The following is a 20,060-nucleotide window of genomic DNA, read 5'->3' on the forward strand; positions in this document are numbered from 1 at the left end:
TCAACCCCGGAGGCAGGAGGTTCGATTCCAGCATACCTACCCAAAAAAAAAAGTATGAGCCATCTTGGCTCTCTAATTAGTACAGGTGAATATTGACATGGATTCTCCATGAAAATCCATGGAGTCGATCAACGGGATGAAGAATGAGAGGACTTGGGATCAATTCCAATAACTGATCAATTGGGCTACAGTGGCAGGGGATTTTCACCTCTTTCCAATGTATTTTTCTGATAATAATATCTCATTGAAGGGATTGAGCCAATCATATTAAGAGGGTCCTTTCTCATTAAGAAATGCTATCAAATCACAACGATTTTGCCATCCTAACCATACAGTTGGATCAATTTTAATGAATTATATCAATAAGAGACCCTATGGAATAAATTATATCAATAAGATTAATCATCCATGTTTTATATCAACCAAGCAGTATATTATCTCATAAGTGTGCTTTTTGCAGTAAGAGATTCTATCAAATCACGATGATTTTGCCATCCTAACCATCAAATTAGAGTAATTTTAATGGGACCTGCTCATCTTGTATTCAATTTTCTAACCTCGGCCGCTGATCTAACAGCTAAGATCATCTTATCACTGCCAATTTTCAGTCTGTAGATCATTCTTGTGTGGGTCCTCGGCCATGTTTCCAATCCACTTGCTCAAAATTACTGTCCTACAAAAATGGAGGGAGAAATTAGTTTCAGCCCTTAGGAAAAGCTTCTCTTTGAAAGGCGTTCATGCAGTTGGCTATATTATCCAAAGTCAGCCATTTCTCTAGAGGGTCAGGATGGTGCGACGCAGTCTCATGGTGGATGAATGGTCCCGATCACCAGAACCGACAGTAGTCCTATGACAAAGGAAAATAACCCTTATCACGGAACCAGGGTTGGCATTAAACTACTGCTTATTTTCCTCACAAAAATGAACCCAGCTTTCATAAGGAGTAACCAGAGAGCACAGAGGGATTCAGCCTCGAGGAAACGTATTAACAATATAAGGCAGCCACAAAATCTCTTTCTACCTACAACTGGTTGGCAATAGAGAGAAATCAAAGAATATGAAGATCACTTTTCCTTTTTATTCCTCATTGTACTCAAATTAAATAGATACACAAGAGCCTGTTATTTCCCAGCAGAGCAAAATAGCCCCTTAAAAAGGAACACCCATGAAGTCTTCCCAGCTAAATACAAACATAAAAATAAATGTAAGGCCTTCTCTGTGGACATCCTCTGCATCGTGGTAACCTTCCCCAATCTGTGGTGGTTGTCAGCGTGTCTTCATCGAAACTTGAATTTACTTTCAAACTTACACAGACTCAAATATATACTCATTCCTTGCCTCAACTACAATGGCTCAACAAGCTCCAATAGCTTCAAAAAAATTAACAAATTATGTGCTAAGCTAGAAGCCGAAGACAATCCGAATTGCTTCTCAAAGAACCAATAGTTTCGGGTAGATTGTAATCTATGTGTTAGCCGGAGAACTGTTTCTATCGGGCAATTCCCTCCGACATAAACAATCTGGTAAGGGATTCTCATAAAATGGTTCTTCTGATCTGAACCTCTCCTTACCCCTTGTTCCAGAAATTGGACCCTTTCTCTTCCGTGGGGATCCTTGCCTGTGTGCAACCAATACAATGAAGTCCAATATCCATATAAAAAGAGTACCAATATAGTTTTTTTTTTGTATTCACTTACAGTCTTCTATGGATTTCCACCACAAGATCAGAGAGCTTTTTCCCTTCTTTGAGAGAACCGCGATCAATCCTATCAAACAGATGAACAAGCGCTTTTCTGATGTACAAAGAACAGCAAAAGAGAAGAATTTCAATAGTTTGAAGTTTTTCAAAGAGGTTGAGGAAAAGACAGTTTGTAATTTGTATAATCTTACCTCTCGGGGGAAATTGTTTTTCTATGACCAAGAAAACGGCGGTGACCCTCGACGGCCCTCGCCATGTTCCCGGAATATGTAGGAACAAAGACATCACTCTCCACTGAGACAATGTAATCTAATGAAGCCATTTGAGATGCGTGATCCAAAAAGGGTTCAAGCTCTTCCACTGATGCTAATTTTTCCTGCCAAAATGTCAATGACCAGTGAATAAATAAACATCGCATCAACTACAGAAACAAGATGATAGTATCGTTTTGACGTTGAATTGAGTCGGTGCAATGTTATGATGAATACTATCATTTCACAGCGGATAAAATATTCAAAATATTTTGGTTTATGCTTGACTACTAGTGCATTTATATCATAAAAAATTCAAGATAATCTTAGTGACGAACATGGTTAGAAGTATTTATTTATCAGGATTTGATACGGTTTGGAAAAAACCTAAATATTTTTTTCAAGGGGTTTCTCCATAGTCCCTTTATTGTTATTTGCCTACAAGAGTCCTTTTCATGTTCCAGCAACGCCCATAACTGCTCCCTATGATTTCCCAGCTGTTTCAAAGGGTTTGTTCATTTCAGGAAACTATGCTACTATAAAGTCTCCATCTTCGAAAACTTTGCCATGAGGCCCGTGACACAAAATAGTGAGTGGGAAGGATGGGAGAGAGCAGATTGTACAGCTCTAAACTCACTGATGTTCACCCAAATGTCATAGGGTTTTCTTTTTTTGAATGGTGCCCAAATGTCATAGTTAGCTCATAAAGCAGAAGATTTCACTGGTTTTAATACGGAACAACATTTGTGATAATTGTTAGCTGATGCTCAGATGTTCACTCTCTGTCAGGCAATATCACTCTTCAATGCCATCCTCTGGTGAAAAAGTTGATCCCAAAGATAGCAGAATTTTGTCAGTTGTCAACCTTTTCCTCATTGTTCCTTAGTCTTCGATTGCTCTAAAGAGGTATCACCCAGGACAACAAGGAACTGAAAAGCTGTGAACAACCCACGCCACCAAAAAAAAACCTACCATTTTCCAGTGTACACAATCGAGATCCGGTGACCTTCATAACCCCTTCTGTTTAAGGATGATCCCCCTCTCATGCCAAAAGTTTGCAGTCAGATGCAAATATTTCAACAGCAGCATCAGAATAGATAGAAGCCTCCCTCTACTTTCCTAATCTTGGACATGGTCTTGGGAAAAAGAACCCAATCAAAAGGCACAAACTTTTACACCCCAAATGGGGCCAATCCTTGCCCCTCAATCCTACTCTCATCAAAAGGAACATATGAATCATTGAAACAACGTATGTGAAATAACTCTAAGGTTTACATTTACACACTTTCAGATACAAATCCGACAAGTGAAGGCCGGAGTTAACCATTTAACCATTTTCACTGATAGTTATTCCAAAAGAAAAATGATTGGTTTAGCCATTTAGGCCATCAACTTGAAAATTACTTTAAAGTACCACCTACGCTTTATGTTAACATGTGGGGGTCGCCTTTCTGAAAGAAAGAATGTCTGAAAAATTTTCAAGGCTAGCTTCCTGTCTGCACAGCCTATAATTCCAAAGTGCCTTTCTCACCCAGAAACTTTTACAGTGTTTCTCAGCAATCTGATTCTGAAAAGAGATTTATCTTTGATATTCACAATTTCTTTGCTTCCATAGTAACAGCATATATCAAGTGGCAGAAAGCATAACATATAAGGTCATGTAATGCATTTTCTTTTCACTCTTGTTCAAAATATGTGCATTGGCGGGTTCAATACGATATGGAACAACACCCCCACCCCCATGTATCGGTCCTTCCCAAAAAATGCATGTGTATCAGCCTATACGGATGATTCGGGTGTCAAGCAATAAAAGTGATACGGGACCCATAAGGGGTCGGTATCGTGTTATGTCCACGTGATTACCCTCTGACATTTTTTTTCAGTTCTTTTGCCAATTCCAAAGGGATTTTTCTTGATCTAAGGTCGTATACCCCAATCAATATGGATCTAGTAGATTCAACCATGAAAAACAAGAATTAAAGATATTTGATGTTAATTGTTTTTCTCTTGTGAAGGCGTGAGATGCTCTCTGTGTGTCGGCTGCAAAAGGGTGAAAAGAGAATGAGAGGGAGAGAGAAGGGAGAGTAGGTTTCCTCTTGGGTTTTTTCTCTGGTTTTCTCTTGGGGTTTTCTCGGGTTACTCTCCTGTACGGTCTTGGTTGAGAGGGCAAGGAAAAGGAGGGTTTATGCGTTTGAGTTAATCCATGTATATTGCTTTTCTCATAATGGAAGATCGTGTTCTCGCACATCTCACGCCTTCACAAGAGAAAAAAAAGAGGAAGGTTTGCGGGTTTGGGTTAATCCATTGTAATCCTTGTATATTGCTTTCCAGTACGGGCGTGGCTCTTTGGCTTAAAGTCTTGGGTATGCTCCCCAGTGACGCGAGTTCGAATCCCCCTGGGCTTACCTGATGCGCATGGTTTACGGGTGATTGCGCACATCCATAGGGAATAGTCCCTCCCTAAAAATTGGGGTGGGGATATGCTATGTCATAAAAAAAAAAGATCGTGTTCTCGCCCGTGGATATAGGCATCTTTCCGAACCACATAAATCTCGGTGTTCATCTTGTGGCTAGTGTTCATCTTGTGCCAATGGGGCCAGAAAACAACCATAAGGTGGCACCGCACTGTCTCTAAAAACTCCACTCACACCAGCCAGACCAGGTCCCCCAACCAGTTTCATGGGCGTGGGGAGTACCTAGGTAGCTGCCCTCCTTTGCCTTCCATCCTACAACACCTCTCTCCATTTCCAAAGAACTCCGAGATGGGAACCCCCTTAAAACTTCTCGTTTCTTTTTTAGCAGCCTATGAAGCGAGAAGAAACTTTACGTCACAAACCATGAAAATTCCAATTCTTACCTGCAAAAGTAAGTACATGGGTTCCTCTCAGAAGAGCAATCCTACCTCTGTCACTGACGTAGTAAGATAGATAGACGTACAAGCCTACAACAACTAGTTGCTCGGTCTGATAGATCTCACACTTCAATCAACCCCTTCATACTTTGATCCAATCAATTGATCGATCAGAGGCTAATCTCTTTTGTTTGGGCCAGTACTGATCCCCATCCCAGCACTATACGTCGGCCTGATTTGGAAGAAGAAAATGAAGGCCTCGATAGTACTAATGACTCGTTGATAGATCAATATAGGGCATAAAAAAAAATCTGACTCATTGATTGGCGTCATAGAGTTTCAGCTAGATCGGGACTGAAAGAGCTTCCGGCTAAGCCTTTGATCTTCATTTAAGGATTAAAATAGATTTGAAAAAAGGTGCAAACTGACTCCGTGCTTCAATTTTTGCCATTAGTGTATTAGAGGAGCACCAGACGGTTATGACCAAGTCAGGACTGGCCTAACCAGTGTTTAAAAATGTGGATGCGGCGCGGAACGCGGCCAAATAAAATCCTAGTGGACTCGGCACGACGCGATCGAGTACTCGGTTGGCGCGGCTAGGTACTCGGTTGGCACAGTCATAATTCGGGAGTCAAATGAGTTTTTATTGACTCTATGAGGAAAAACGCAGAACACAGATGCGGTGCAACGCGGCCAATGTTAAAGGGAGTCGACGTGGACGCGAGGGAGTTTTAAAACTATGGGCCTAACAACTAAGGAAAATCAGATGGTCAAAGATAAACTAATGATACATTTCACAACTTTCCAAAAAATCATATGTCATGGTTCAAGCTCATTAGAATGGTCGACTTTCCATCTAGCTGCTCATCCTTCATTATTGCTTGTTTGGTCTATCATTGACCACAGAGGTTCCTTTCTCAATTGATGACTCTGTTTAATATGGACCTCAACAATTCCAATCTACTCAATTTCAAGACCTGTTTAATCTCTTCTGTGGTGTAGCTGCATATTTAATACTACTTCTAAAATAAATTTCAGAAAAATACTTTGGTAGAAGTGCATCACCTAAAACTTTTCCCCCCTTCAGCCACGACGACAAACTACTGATCTTTTATTCATTTGACCAATAATAAAAAGAAAAATCGAACGGGCTTTATACTCTTTGGCTTACAAATGATTGCGTCGAAGAAAGGGCCAAATATTAATAAAAAGCGAGTCTCCATATTCAATTACAATTCCAGAGAAAGAAGATGATTCCTATCACTATTATAAGGTCTTACACAATGGAGTTACCCGCATGAATTATAAATAGGCAAGGGTTTCCCTACAGCAGAATAATAAAGTAAGCTGCACTGTAAAATTTTATGGATAATCTGATTTCCCAAGAAATACATATAACCCTAACTTTTCAATATCAAGGGCATGATACTGACAATGCAAGGAGTAATGTGAAACAGATCGAAACCAAGAAACTTTAACCAACAGAAAAATATGTAATCTTTACCTTGCTCTTTAATAGAGGAAAGCGGGATTCAAGATCAGCCATACAAGAATCACCACCATAGATCTCCCCAGCAGCAATATATATAGGAGTAGTAGATGGATATCCAAGGGCAGTGAGGAACATCCCAACCTCCTTTGGAGTTAGAGGGCAATATCCCTTGGCCCTTTGCTGTCTGGCATCAATGTCCTTTACCTTCCAATATGGAGTATTCTCTCTACCAAAGAAGAATGAAGGTTTAGAAACTGGTTGAAAAAGGTAAGCTTTTCTGTCCCAAGAAGAGTACAGCCAGTTGAACTCCTATAAAGCCTGTCCCCAGAATGGTTTACCTAATTTTGGTTAGCTCGTCGGCTTCATCCGAGGACAAGCCATATGTGCATCCACTAAAAGAAAGCATGTCTTTCTCATACCGCAAATGTAAAGCAATGTAAGGACCATACGACCTCATCCTCTCCACCAATAACTGCAGGGTTAACAGCTAGAAACTTAGGTGAAATTAATTGTAGAAGTCAGCAAAGATACTACCACAGTATAAATTTAAAATGAATATTAGATTGGGTATTACTCTTCCTAATGCCTCGATGCGGGGGGCAAATCGAAGGGCCTCATAACAGGCACGGCAACGGAGCTTTTGAATATCGGGAGGCAGATTATTATTTGCAAGGCGAGAATCTGATTTAGCAGCTCGAATAACCTGTGCAAAAAGACGGGTTACAACAGGCCACAATGTTGTGATCAACTTGGATCAATTAAATGTGGAAAAGCGTTCAAAATAAAATAATAAACAAATGAAATAATTATCCACCAACCTGATAATCATCCCACAAACGAGCTATCTCGTCTGCGTAGTATTCTACTCCAGACCAGCTTCTAAAATGCTTAACTGCTTTAGCACTATTTGCTAGTTCTTTTGGAAGTTTCTTCATAACTTTGATATCATTAGCCAAAGCATTTATAAAATATTCTTCATCAAATACATCCGAAAAATTGCTGCAATTCCAATAAAATATTTTTTATAAGTAGTAAAGTATACAAGGACATGAAAAAAAAAAAAAAAAAAACTAGCACATGAGAAGCACCCATACCTAGAATCTTGCCAAAATGACCGTTTATCAAGTTCTGGAATAATGAGAGTAGCATTTATGATGCGGGCCACTGCTACCATGTCACATATCTGTCGTTCAAAGATGACATTTCCTCTCAGTTCTACATTAGGGCTATCAGTGTTGTCATGATTTTATTCTTTGCATCACAACAGTAGATAGAATAAGTATAAAAGCATGGACAGTGAGGTCCAAAGAATGTGGTACTGGACTATGCACAGATTTTCATACAGTTATGACTTCATCATGATGTATTTGAAGCGTAACTAACTGAAAATATAAGAGAATAATAGCACATGCAACCACATAAACTTGAACTGCAAGATTCTATACTATATAGTTGACGAAGCAAAACAGGAACATTTATCCAATTCTTTGTACATTTTACCATGGTCACAAATATTTGCCTCGGGAATTACTCGGGAAATGTATATCTCGGGAGATTTTATTTTATTTTTCTGTTACTTTCAGTTTCAGGTTTATATTTGGCATAAAAAATGGAAAAATAGAATATTTAAAAAAAATGAAAATGTATAAAAAAATGTCATAAAATTATCCTGATATTTTCTCCAGTAAATGATTAAAATGAAAATATTGCGACATCTTCTAAATCTCTAGATTATTTCGGGATTTTGTCATTTTATCAAAATGTGGGGATAAAATTGCAATATTATGAATAAAGCGAATATATTGATGACTATCCATTTTTTTCAACCATGGTTTTAAATTTCGGCCGAAATATTTAGATTTCTGCTACTACCGAAACGAAATACACTTGGATTAGGAAAATTTTGAGATTTCGACGGAAATTTCGAGATTTTGACTTGAATTTCCGGATTTCATTAATGTTTCAGTCGAAATATACAAAACATGTAACTTTTTAAATAAAGAAACAAAGACATTTCGATAGAAACGCAGACAAAATCAACTTCACTCGCAAAAAGAGAAGAACAACGAGATTCTTTTAAGATATTTCTAAAAAAGGACAAAAAATTAAAAGAAATACCATTTCGGGCATGATTTTGTACCGAAATGTTTCCATGATTTTACAAGATTTCGATTGAAATTTTGTACCGAAACTGAAATGGTTCAGTTTCGCTGATGACCGAAACCAAAATTTAAAACCTTGTTTCCAGCTATCAAGGAGTTTCAAGATCTCCTGACCAAGAGAAACGCCTAACCCATGTCCAAGAAGCGTGCAACAGTAATGACAATTGGTTGTGAAAAGGCCAAAGGGGATGAATCGCAGGATGGAAGTGTGTCTAAAACCGGAAGCAGTAGATTTCATTGATTATTTGGGCCACTAAGACCACAATTTTAATCCGGTTGGTGAAAAAGGGTTTGTATGCACTCATAGATTACTCAGGAAAACTGGAATTAAGTGAAGCAGTAATTGTTTGATAATCAATGATGACCAAAGATTACCTTATGCAGTTGTAATCCACTTAATTCTAGTGTAAGGTAAACTAGGTTAGTTGTTTTGTAATCAAGGATGAACTAAGATTACCTTACACCCAAAAGAATCAAAGGGGAGTCATTCTCATTTTATGGGTCAGGCAGCAGGTAGGTCTTGAAGGGGTTTCATAAATCAGTTTGGGGACATTATGTGTGCTTTCTCATGTCCAATTGGTTGGAAGGATTTGAATGAAGTTGAAGCGTTTGCATTGCTCACTCAATGAATCTTTATTTCCTTGGAGAGGAAGGAGTTTGTTGGGCCCTGGAAGCCCTTATCAATGAGATTTTGGATCTCAGCGGTATGGTCGGTATTACATTCACCCATATTCCCCAAATTGCAGTTGTTGTTTTGCTCGCAAAGAGGGGTGCGGGGAGGGAGTAATTGTTTGAGGAGAAATCTCTGCCCCCTTGTGAAAATATTCTGGACTTGTATCTGTTGTATATCTTCTGTTTTCTTTTTATCAAAGTTTATATCTCGTTTAAAAAAATGTTTTTAGGTGGATTACTGAGGACCATGCTCATCCTTCTAGAGGGGTTAGAAGTGCCCTTTACAACATTTCATACCCACACGGATGCTCATTCCATTGAGTTATCTAAAGATTTAGCTAAATGGGTATCTTTGTAGGAATCATTTTTACATTTTGGGGGCATAACTTACTGTAGAACAGATGTAATATATGGCTACTCTATATCTATTTTCCATGTAATATTTATCCTTCGAACAATTCTTAATATGGTACACATATCAAGGGACTCAAAATAGCATACGTATTTGCTGAAGACATGGATTCTCGGTAAGCGGAGATTTCCCCACTTACTCAGGAGATGTGTTACCAATACTATGTACAAGAGGTTTGTAGGATGCCTATTACACCTCCACATCACCAGAGCAGGCATCACTTGGGCATGCAAAATGCAAAGCAATGCCTTAATGCACTTGACGCGATCATTTTCTACGGAACGCAAATCATAATGGGTAACATCTCCTATACCTTAAGAACTTCAAGTTACAGCATCTACACACGCAAATTAAGAATGGTCAGGAAATGAAAGGAAATCCATTGTACTGCATTTTTTCTTCAGTGATGATAATTCAAACTCTCGGAGTAAAAGATAGTGCGATGCATAACGAAAGAAACCAAACTACCTTGGCCAGGTCTCTAGCATGTGAGCTTTCATGGATGCACAATATCGGATAGTCCCGTGCTCATTCACTACGTTACCAGAAATTCATGCATTGCCTCAAGTCCATTCCTCCATAAAAGAGTCAAATATGTTGAAGGTGATCCAGCTTTGTGGACAGATCAACAAAATCAAATACTCAGCAAATACAAGAGTGCTAAAATGGTTCCTTAACCTACAAGGTCATAATTTATTTCTAAGTTGGTTGGTTGGGAAAATAAGATATATACTCACTAGCCTGAGATGGAATCTTGAAATGGAGTCTTGAAAGTAGCATACGATTTTCTACTAATCAAAAATTATTTGTGACATTTTAGTGTTAGCAATGACATGTAACTGAGTTCAAGTGTCATTGAAGTCATTTTGGGTTATGAGGAATGGTTAAATCTCGGTTTCTGTATCACATCGTCCTGCCCCTCAAATCAATATCATCAGATACAAGTTCCATATGCAATGTGTGTATTGGGCGATACACATGGGTTTTTGGTATAGCCTTCCTAAAAAAAACAGATACATATCAGGCAATTTATATCGGATCGGATAGTTTTTACATCCAAGGTTATGAGGGCTCAAAGGCATAAAGTAAAATATTGATTAAACTTACAAAGACCCTTGATCATTATAACATCTATGAGGGAGAAATAGGGAGTTTTACTTACCCCTGCTCGCATTTGATTAAGGCCCCCGTTGGTATGAACGAGCAAGTAACCCCGTGATTCTGCGGGCGCTGAAGAAACAAAAAGGAAAATGTTAGCACCAATAAGTTCACAATGTGGAACTGCAAACCTGTGTAATAACAAGAAACCCCAGATACCGTTCAAAAAAAAAAAAAAAGGAAAGAAAGAAAGAAAACCCAGATTGGTTACCTGAGTACGAGTCGCTAGGTTCAAGACAGGGCACGAAATTGCGACTCAGTGGAGATTTCCACAGCTTCGCAAATTCCAATCTCACATTCGCAACATCCAACTGTCAATTCTAGAGGAGTGAAAAATCATAGAAGATGCATGACTACTTCTCATCGATATATACACTTAAAACCCAAAAATCTATCACACACTTTAATAGCAAACTCAACGAGTGCTTAATAAATAGTACAACGACTATAATTGCATAGAAGCAGAATGTGATAAATTTGAAAAGTAAGAAAAAATCATGGGCACATGTTCACATATTACAGATAAAATCAACTGGAAAATGCTGCTAAAACGATAATTAAATCGATTTCTACAAAATAAAAGTAAAAATAAACCTTCTGTGATGGCAAAGGAACTTTAGACAATTGGGGAGGGGCGAACTCCCGTGTCCAACGCAGCTTGCCACTCCATCTCTGATATCCGATTTCGTGTTGCTGCATACTAATCTCAGATCAGCAATTATCATTCACCATTAACAGAAAAAAGTTAAAAAAAAAAAAAAAAAATTAAAAAGAAACGAGATCTAAAAAAATTCAAAGAAAAGCTAATTCTGAAGAAACTCATGTTACACAAAATTAAAAACTAGTAAAACAGAGGCTTATATCAGAATAAAAACCGATCCTCGGCAGTTTCCTTAATTTTCTCAACATTACAACAATCCAAAAAAAAAAAAAAAATCCAAAAAAATAATAATAATAAATAAAGACAATAAAAATAAAACGACTTGCACGGAATCGATTATTGCCGAATAAATACTGACTATTATGAACTACAAGAATCTGAAGAAAATTGAAAACAGAAATTCACAAGAAAAGAAAAACCCGAAACCCTTTTCCGAAATAACAACACAAAAACCAAAAAAAAAAAAAAAAATCTGAAATTTTTACCTCGGGAAGTTTTTGAACTTTGGAGGAGGAAGGGAAGACGTGGGCAGAGAGGAGCGCACCGAGAGCGATGGCTCCTATGGCGCACATTAGCAACAACCGCAGTAGAGATAGCGTGCTGCTCTTGAACACGTGCCTTAACCTGCGCCTCTGCATCTCCCTTCCTCTCTTGTATTGTGACTGAGAAGATGAAAGAGTACAGAGAAAAAGGGTAGTGGGTTGGTTATTTCGCTCTTCTTTCTGCTTTGCTTTCCTTTTCTTTTTAGTCTCTGTTTGGATTTGATTGATTCTAGATTGGATTTTGTTCTGTTAGAAAACAGAGATTTAAGAGGGGGGAAATGCCGAAATGGAATTAGAAAGTGGAAGATAAAAAGGGAAACGGGTGCATGATTGACGGTCTGGATTGCGCATGCATTTCCACTGAAAATTGATCTTAATGGTGATTGATTGTCACGGACTCTTTCGTATTTCATCCATTTTGACCTTTCCACAGTGGGACCTACTTCAGAAGTGGGCCAAACCAAAATTATTTAATTATGCTGGCCAACAAATCTGGACGATTTAGATCGTTGGACTGTTTTGCTACGTGGATGGTGATGATGACCGACACCATTAGGGCCAGGGGTTGTTTGGAAAAGAAAAAACAGAAGAGACCAACAAAGAAACGGCTCACTAAGAAATAATATTCGGGTAGGGTTGGGTCGGGTTGAGGCCAACCCTAACCCAACCCGAGATAGCATTCCCTCAACCCTAACCCGAGCCTCGGGTTGAGGATGGTCAACCCTAACCCAACCTGCCTTCAAATCGGGTAGGGTTGGGATTGGGTTGAGTCGGGTTGGGATCGTGTTAATCTCTACTACCAAACAGAAAGATACAAGAAAGAAAAACATAATCCTTAGAAAATCATGATAAAATTAAAAGATGGAGGTCGGGTTCGGGTCGGGTCGGGTTCGGGTCGGGTCAGGTTGCCAACGCCTCAACCCTAACCCAACTAGAATTTAAATCACGTTGGCTTTTCCCAACCCAACCCGAGCCAAAATCGGGTTGAACCCGTCGGGTTCGGGCTCAGCCTGACCAAGTTGCACCCCCTACTAAGAATGGAGTAAAATAGTGGGCTCATTTTATATCAAAACATGAAGTGTAAAATAGTAGGACCCACCATATTAATGGGTTTCGGTGGAGATAGTGGAACACAACCATCCAAATATGAGATGTAAAATGGTGGTCCCCACCTTGCGAATAGGTTTGGGTGGAAAAGGTGGGCCCCAACCATTAGAGTAAAATGGTGGCTCAATGCAACCATCAAAACATGAAGTGTTAAATGGTGAGCCCTCTGCATGCATGGGAAGGAGATTATTTTGCAAAAAATCAGGCCTTGATGGGGGCGGAATTTGGGTCTACAATTGCACGGTGGGTAGAGGGCCTCCGCTAGTGTCTGCAATCACAAACAAAGGGGTCAGGGAGGTCCGGGGTGGGTCCCGGATGACCACTTCGACACCCAAGTCAGATTTTGGACCAATCGTATGATAAACAGCAAGATTAAATGAGAAGTGACCGGGTTTACCAAGAATGATACACGGATTTTTCCTCGGGGGGTGGGTTGGGTAGTGGGGTGGGAAGGAGGGAACGGGCGTCCAGCACCTTTTCCCCTCCTTTTCCCTTGGAGTCGAGCGGTCTTTATAGGTAGTTAAGGTTATCCTTTAATGGTGTTTTGTTTCTCTAGTTTAAACTTCTGTTTTTCCTAACCCCCCAGATTGGGTTGAATCGGCCTCCTCTTTCAGGGGCTTAGTGGCCTATTTATCTCTCTTCCATGCATGCAGAGTCTTTCTTGTTGAACGCCACGCGGACTTCCTTCATCATTTTGGAGAGAAAGCTTTCTTTTTGTTGGATTGGACTGCCCCCTGGCTCGGCAGCGCGCATGGCTTTGTAGTGTAATCTCTTCTATAATCGTAATGATGGATAATCATTCCTAAGATTTTGGTGGCGGGGAGACGACACGTGGCAGGATCACGTGGCTATGCCATGCCGTAATACCTTTCTTAATCATTATTAGATTCATTTGGTACAAGAGCGACACATGGCGAGATCCAGCGGTTCTATAATCGTAATGATGGATAATCATTCCTAAGATTTTGGTGGCGGGGAGACGACACGTGGCAGGATCACGTGGCTATGCCATGCCGTAATACCTTTCTTAATCATGATTAGATTCATTTGGTACAAGAGCGACACATGGCGAGATCCAGCGGTTCTACCGTATTTATTCCCTATCATAGTACCCCCCCCCCCCCCCCCCCCCCCAACTCCTTTGGTCCATTAAGTGGACTGAGGGAGTAAGTTATTTTAACCGGTCATAGAATATAGTGACGAGGATATTTATGGGGATCTCGGAATGCGAACGGACGTGTCACTTCATGCAGCAGCTCTTTCTCGAGGGGTCATAGAGTAATTATGAGGCACCGGTTGACTTCCCAATTGGGAAAGGACACGTGTATGCCGGATTACTCTGTTTCGCGACCCCTGGGTGTCCCTTTAAGCTTATAAAAGAAAAAAATTTAGCCTTCTTCCCTATGAGCCTTTTTCTTCCCTTTCCTTAGTCGTTTCTGCCTTTTCCCGGCATTTTTCTTTTAAGAAAATGTCCAAGTCTTTCGCCGGCTCGTCCACACGGGGCAAGGGCAAAGCCCCCCTTTCTTCTGAATCCTCTAGCGATCCTGATTTAGAGTCTGACTCAGATGTGTATGTGATGCCTCCTAAAAAAATCAAGAAAGATGTTGGTCCTCCTCCAGGCTTCCCTCCTAGGTGCCCTCCCTCTCCTCCCCGTGGCGGTGAATCTCCCGAGGCCTTTGTGGCCAAGCAACGGTCGCTTCTTTCGTATGCCCGTCATCAAGGGATGGGATTGTGTGACCGCTATCTGGAGGTGAGTTGGGAGCTTGCCGCTCTGCGACTGGAGAACCGGGAGATGAAGGACAAGATTTACAAGTTCAACGAGCAGTTGCTAGAGTACGAGTCGGACCCTTTCATGGAGAGCTCTCTGGGGGGAGGGGGCGGATGATGAGGAGTCTTCGGATGAGGAGAACTCCCCGGATAGTCGCTTGGACTAAATTCGGGGGAGGGGCAGTCAGCGAGTTTCATTGTAGCGAGGCTCTTTCTTCTCCTTCCTCATTCGTCTTCTTTTTTTTTGAAGAAAAAAGTAACTTTGAAGACCAGGTTGGTTATGGGCCTCTTCCCTTCTCATTCCCCTTTCTTCTTGTTTTTTTTGAACTATCCATGGCAATCAGTTCTTTGTGGAGATCGGTGCAGTTCCCTCCCTCTTCTTTTCACTATTGCGTTGATTTTGACATGGTAGGAAGGGGTACCTCCTGCGCGTCCTTAGGGGACACCGCGTCGGGGCACCTCTTTTGTAGAAAGGTCATCTTCATCTCGAGTGATCAGCTCAAAGTTGATGTACCTGCCTGCCCTCTAGAAAGGACTTGACTAGGGGTGTAAATGGATATTCGAAAATTCGATTACCGTCGGCATCCGAATCCGTTTAAAGTGAATATTATCCGGATCTGTTTCAAGCGGAAATTATCTGAATCCGTTTATGAGATATCCGGCTCTTAGCGGATGCGAATCTGGTAAATAGTATATCCGATCCGGTTAACATCCGAATCCGAGAAGTAAATCCTTTTTTATTTATCATTAATATTTATTTTTAGTAATGACACACTATCTTTTGTTTCTAAAAGAAAAGTGAATTTTCGTTTTAGAAAAAAACAAAAACAAAAAGTGTTTTGGGTAAGAAATGAAGTAATCTCTCAATTTAAGGGCATTCTTGGAGTTTGACATGGCTTCTTTATGAAGCAACAAATGTGGGCTGTAGTATGAAAGAGACAAATGGATGATGGTGATTAAAAGATGTCATAGTTTCTAGAGAATTCTAAAGCAAAAAGGCTATCTAGGTCATTGATGGTAAATGGACGGCTCAGATCAATTTTTCAACTTAGGGTTATATAAAAACCCAAAATACAATTAAAAGATGAGGGGACTTCTAAGGTTTGCAAGGAGAAGCAAGAGAGAGGAGAAAGGAGCAGGCCGAGACACCATCTTCGGCATTCTCTTGGTGCCTCCAACCCCACCAAAATCCACCGCCGTCCCTCTCCACCTTCTCACAGCCATCTCCATCACCGCCAATCACCTCCATATCTAACCCAATCCCCATCTCCATCCTCATTTCTCTTCATCTTCCACAATCAGCACCCCACTTCCCCCCACCCCCACTTCCCCTATTCAAAATAGCACAAACCCATTCCATCGTATACAAAAAAAAACCCAAAGACCCTACCAACACCATCATTCATCCCCACCGCCTCTCTCTCTCTCTCTGCCTTTGTTTTAAAAGGAAGAAGTGGATCTCATATATTCTAGAGTTTGAGAGTTAATTTTGTGAAGAGAAGGTAGAGGTTTGGTTTTAGGGTTTCGAAAATTCATTCGAGGAGTAAGAAGGAGAAGAAAGATAAAGTGCTGCAATAAATGTTCGAATTTACCGGATAAACGGATATGGATAATATCCGAATTCGAACAATATCCGGCAGATACGAATTCGGTAATAGATATTAAATATCCGTCAAATTCGATGTATACTGTAATCGAATTCGGATATAGCCATAACCGATTCGAATTCGATCCGTTTACACCCCTAGACATGACTTCTTTTCTTTTTTTCATGGAAAGCGTTTTAGGGTATTATCTAGGGGATCAATTCTGATGTTACCTCTGTCTCACTTCATGTGCCCTTCCGGCCCAGCGCACGGCATGGGCCGGAGGGTGGAGATACGCATGGTGTGTAGAAAGCGTCATTTCATTAATTGTGAAGGAGTTTACATCGGCTTTATTCTGAAAAAAAAGAAAAAACAAAAGCTACACACATAACAATTTTTCAAAAAAGACAATACTTTTTTTTTTTTGAAAAGGATCAAAAAAGACAATACTTAACCTTCCTTTCTACTGATAAAACCTTCGTAGGTCATCCATGTTCCAACTTTGTCGGACTGGGGTCCCACCAAGATGTTCTAGTTGGTAAGCTCCGGGTCAGAGCGTACGAACAATTCGGTAGGGGCCTTCCCATTTTGGGGCGAGCTTTCCAAAGTTCTGGGATCTGAGACTTCCAAGCGTCGTAGGACTAGATCTCCTGGTCGGACCGAGCGCTTACTTACCCAGGAGTTGTAGTATTGTGTGATCCCCTGCTGGTAAGAGGCGATTCGGAGCCTGGCCCTTTCCCTCTTTTCTAAGATCAGATTGAGGCTGTTTCTAAGGAGTTCGGAGTTTTCCCGCTCGTCGAAGTTATCTACACGAAAGGATCGAATCCCAATTTCTACGGGAATGACTGCCTCTACCCCAAACGTTAGACTGAAAGGGGACTCTCCAGTGGAGGTCCGGGGCGTGGTTCATTAGGCCCAGAGACGTTGGGCATGGTGTCTACCCAAGATCCCCGGCTTCTTCTAATCGCTTTTTAAGGCTCTGGACCAATACCATGTTCGTGACTTCAACCTGTCCATTAGCTTGCGGGTGCGCTACCGAGGCGAACTTGTGCTCAATGCTGAGCTTTTCGCAGAAGCTTTCAAATTCGGCACTTGCGAATTGGGGTCTGCTGTCTGTAACGAGAACCTTCGGGAAACCAAATCGGCAAATAACGTCGTGATAGAAGAATTTTTCTATTGCTTTCGAGAGTTAGGCTTCACCACAGCTTTGACCTCAACCCATTTTGTGAAATAGTCAATGGTTATGTACATCATCGTATGCCCTCCTGGGGCCTTTGGGAATAGGCCAACCAGGTCCATCCCCCTCATGGCGAAAGGTATAGGACTAGCATAGAGGTGTACGGGGTAGCGGGCTGGTGAGGTGCGGTAGCGAACCTCTGGCACGGGCCACATTTCTTGACGAAATCTCGGGCATCTTGTAGGATGGTTGGCCAGAAATATCCGTGTCTTACAATTTTTTGTGCTAATATCCTCGCGCCCCCATGGTCACTGCAAATTCCTTCATGTGCTTCTCTCAAGGCGTACTCTGATTCAAAGGGCACTAGACATCGTAGGTAGGGCCATGTATAGGAACGCTTATACAGCTTTGTCCCGTGGAGTACATAGTGTGCTGCCTTCACGATCAATCTCCTCGCCGCTAGTTTGTCTTCAGGTAGTATCCCGTCTCGCAGGTACTGTACAATGGGGTGTCCATCCATCTTGGTTCGGCCGGAATTTCCATCACTTGCTTTTCGTCGATGCTGGGATGAAGTAATATCTCTGTGTACACATATCCAAAATCAAATGTCTCTTCTGAGGCCATCTTGGAGAGAGCGTCTGCTCGGTCGTTCATTCCCCTTGCACCTGCTGAACGTCAACTTTTCTTATTCCTTTCAACTGTTCTCTCACCTTTTCGAGGTATGTTTTCATTACAGGATCTCTTGCTTCGTATGTCCCTTTCACTTGTTCAACCACCAATTGCGAATCACTGTAAACCGTCAACTTATCTATGCCCAGTTCTGCTGCCAGGCTCAACCATGCTTTCATTGTAAAGAATACTTTCATTGATCAACCAGATTTAACAAAAAAAATGATGATCTATATGAAATGACAACACAACACGTAATATAATTGAAAATTACAAGACAAGAGACAAGTTACCTGGATCGTTGAAGTGAAGAGCTTTTCAAAGCGCTTGAGTTACTTGATTGAAATTACCAGAATTTGCAGAGTAGATTACAGGAATTTTTTACTGAATCAAAGCTTGATCGGAGATTCGGTTGAGGTTTGGCCAGAGTTTAGTCGGAATTGACCGGAGAAAGAAAAACTTAATCGGAAAAAATGGTGGAAAGGTTAGGGTTTGAAAGGCAAGATCTAGGATTTGGAGCTTTGATGATGAGGGAAAAAGGAAAGGGATGACAATCGAAGCTTGCAAGGGAAGAATACGAGATCATTAGAGTAAAAATCCGGGCGGCGATCCGGCAATCTTGCCGGTGAAGATGATCAAGAAAGGAAAAGCCCTAATTTTCTCTCTTATCTCTTGCTCTCTTTCTCTCAGATTTTTCTAACGAAAAATGAAAAATCTCCCCCAGTTTTTTTTATCATTTCAATTTATACCATGAAAAGACTACTGATATTGGCACCCCCCAAAATTGATGGGTGCGCGGTTTGATAAACAAGCCCGCCCGCTTTGTTCTATTAGTAAAAAAAACAAACTCAAGTACCTGCATTTTCATAAGTACACCCCCTATTCATAATAAACCACCCCCTTTTCTACAATTGCATTACGCTCATTGTCTCTATTTGTCGCTAGACAAACGCGTTCGGATTTCGACGAAATTTTATGGGATCTTCGTGAGACCCTAACCTAGCTTAGGGTAGAATTTGGGACTCAAAAACTTTAATTCACTAGGGTTTTAACCTAAACAAAATTATTGGGGCTCGATCAAAATGAGGTGTCTCCAGATGGCAATGGTAATATTCCTCACTCGGACTTGAAAAATATGGGGAGAGAAATGTGAGAAAGATAGCAAAAGATAAGGCTGCAATTAAAGAAAGAGAAGCTGAAAAGGTTAGGAAAAACCGAAAACGCCACATGAGGATACTAACAAGGTGATGTCTTATTTATGGAAAGGCTGATGATTCAAATTCGATATATAGACGCTGGGGGCTTGTGTGTGTGAAATATTGATATTGGCATATTGCAATTGTAATTGCTTTTTGATGCTTGATTTGTGCAATAGTTGGATAGTAACCCATTAATGATGGGCTCACAGGGACCCCACCTTGGTTCAATCGGTGGGGCCACACAGTACATGGCCTGGGTGACTTCAACATTTCATCAGCAATCATTATCATGTGAACGACTTTAAGCAAAGCACGTGCCATGTGTCACAAATAAGCTAGACAGCTAGTGACATGTAGCATGGAGCAACTGTATAATGTCCTCTCACACGAGGCTCTATTTACAGTTGGGAAGTAATATGCCGTCCCCTTTGAATAAAGGAGGTGGCCCAAGGAACCAAAGGGTCGCTTTAGAATTATGACACATTTAAGCAGTGGGACCCAAAATCGCAATTGGTCCCATAAACAATTTACCATAAATTTCGTTCATATACACCAACCAATCAGTAGATAGATTGCACTTATTGGAGAATAAATCTTGTCCTTAAACAAGGACTATTCAGTGGTCCTTCGCACAGATAGTCTCACAGATCCTGCA

At 40.8% G+C, this 20,060-nt stretch overlaps 1 protein-coding gene and 1 long non-coding RNA gene across 3 annotated transcripts; both read right to left on the reverse strand.

Moving 5' to 3' along the window:
- Positions 1 to 1,048: 1,048 nt before the first annotated feature.
- Positions 1,049 to 12,187, reverse strand: LOC143848148 (O-fucosyltransferase family protein). Of its 2 annotated transcripts, none has more exons than XM_077356996.1 (12): positions 11,844 to 12,187; positions 11,292 to 11,390; positions 10,909 to 11,008; positions 10,702 to 10,769; positions 7,388 to 7,476; positions 7,112 to 7,292; positions 6,868 to 6,996; positions 6,632 to 6,765; positions 6,306 to 6,519; positions 1,891 to 2,075; positions 1,698 to 1,766; positions 1,049 to 1,618 (listed from the first exon to the last, which is right to left on the reverse strand). In XM_077356996.1, the coding sequence occupies exons 1-12, from the start codon at positions 11,994 to 11,996 to the stop codon at positions 1,465 to 1,467; spliced, it is 1,575 nt and encodes a 524-aa protein (XP_077213111.1). In that variant the 5' UTR covers positions 11,997 to 12,187; the 3' UTR covers positions 1,049 to 1,464. The 2 variants fall into 2 exon arrangements, with proteins under 2 accessions (XP_077213111.1, XP_077213110.1); XM_077356995.1 differs by having other exon boundaries at positions 1,698 to 1,793; positions 11,844 to 12,185.
- Positions 12,188 to 16,664: 4,477 nt separating this feature from the next.
- LOC143848907 (uncharacterized) lies at positions 16,665 to 18,897 on the reverse strand. The gene is made up of 2 exons (XR_013235505.1): positions 18,500 to 18,897; positions 16,665 to 18,378 (listed from the first exon to the last, which is right to left on the reverse strand). It is a non-coding gene; the product is annotated as an uncharacterized LOC143848907 (long non-coding RNA).
- Between the last annotated feature and the right edge of the window lie 1,163 nt (positions 18,898 to 20,060).

The sequence above is a fragment of the Tasmannia lanceolata genome, unplaced genomic scaffold (assembly GCF_043159265.1).
Source record: "Tasmannia lanceolata isolate RefF3 unplaced genomic scaffold, GAP_Taslan_0.1 ptg000016l, whole genome shotgun sequence".
NCBI lineage: Eukaryota > Viridiplantae > Streptophyta > Magnoliopsida > Canellales > Winteraceae > Tasmannia > Tasmannia lanceolata.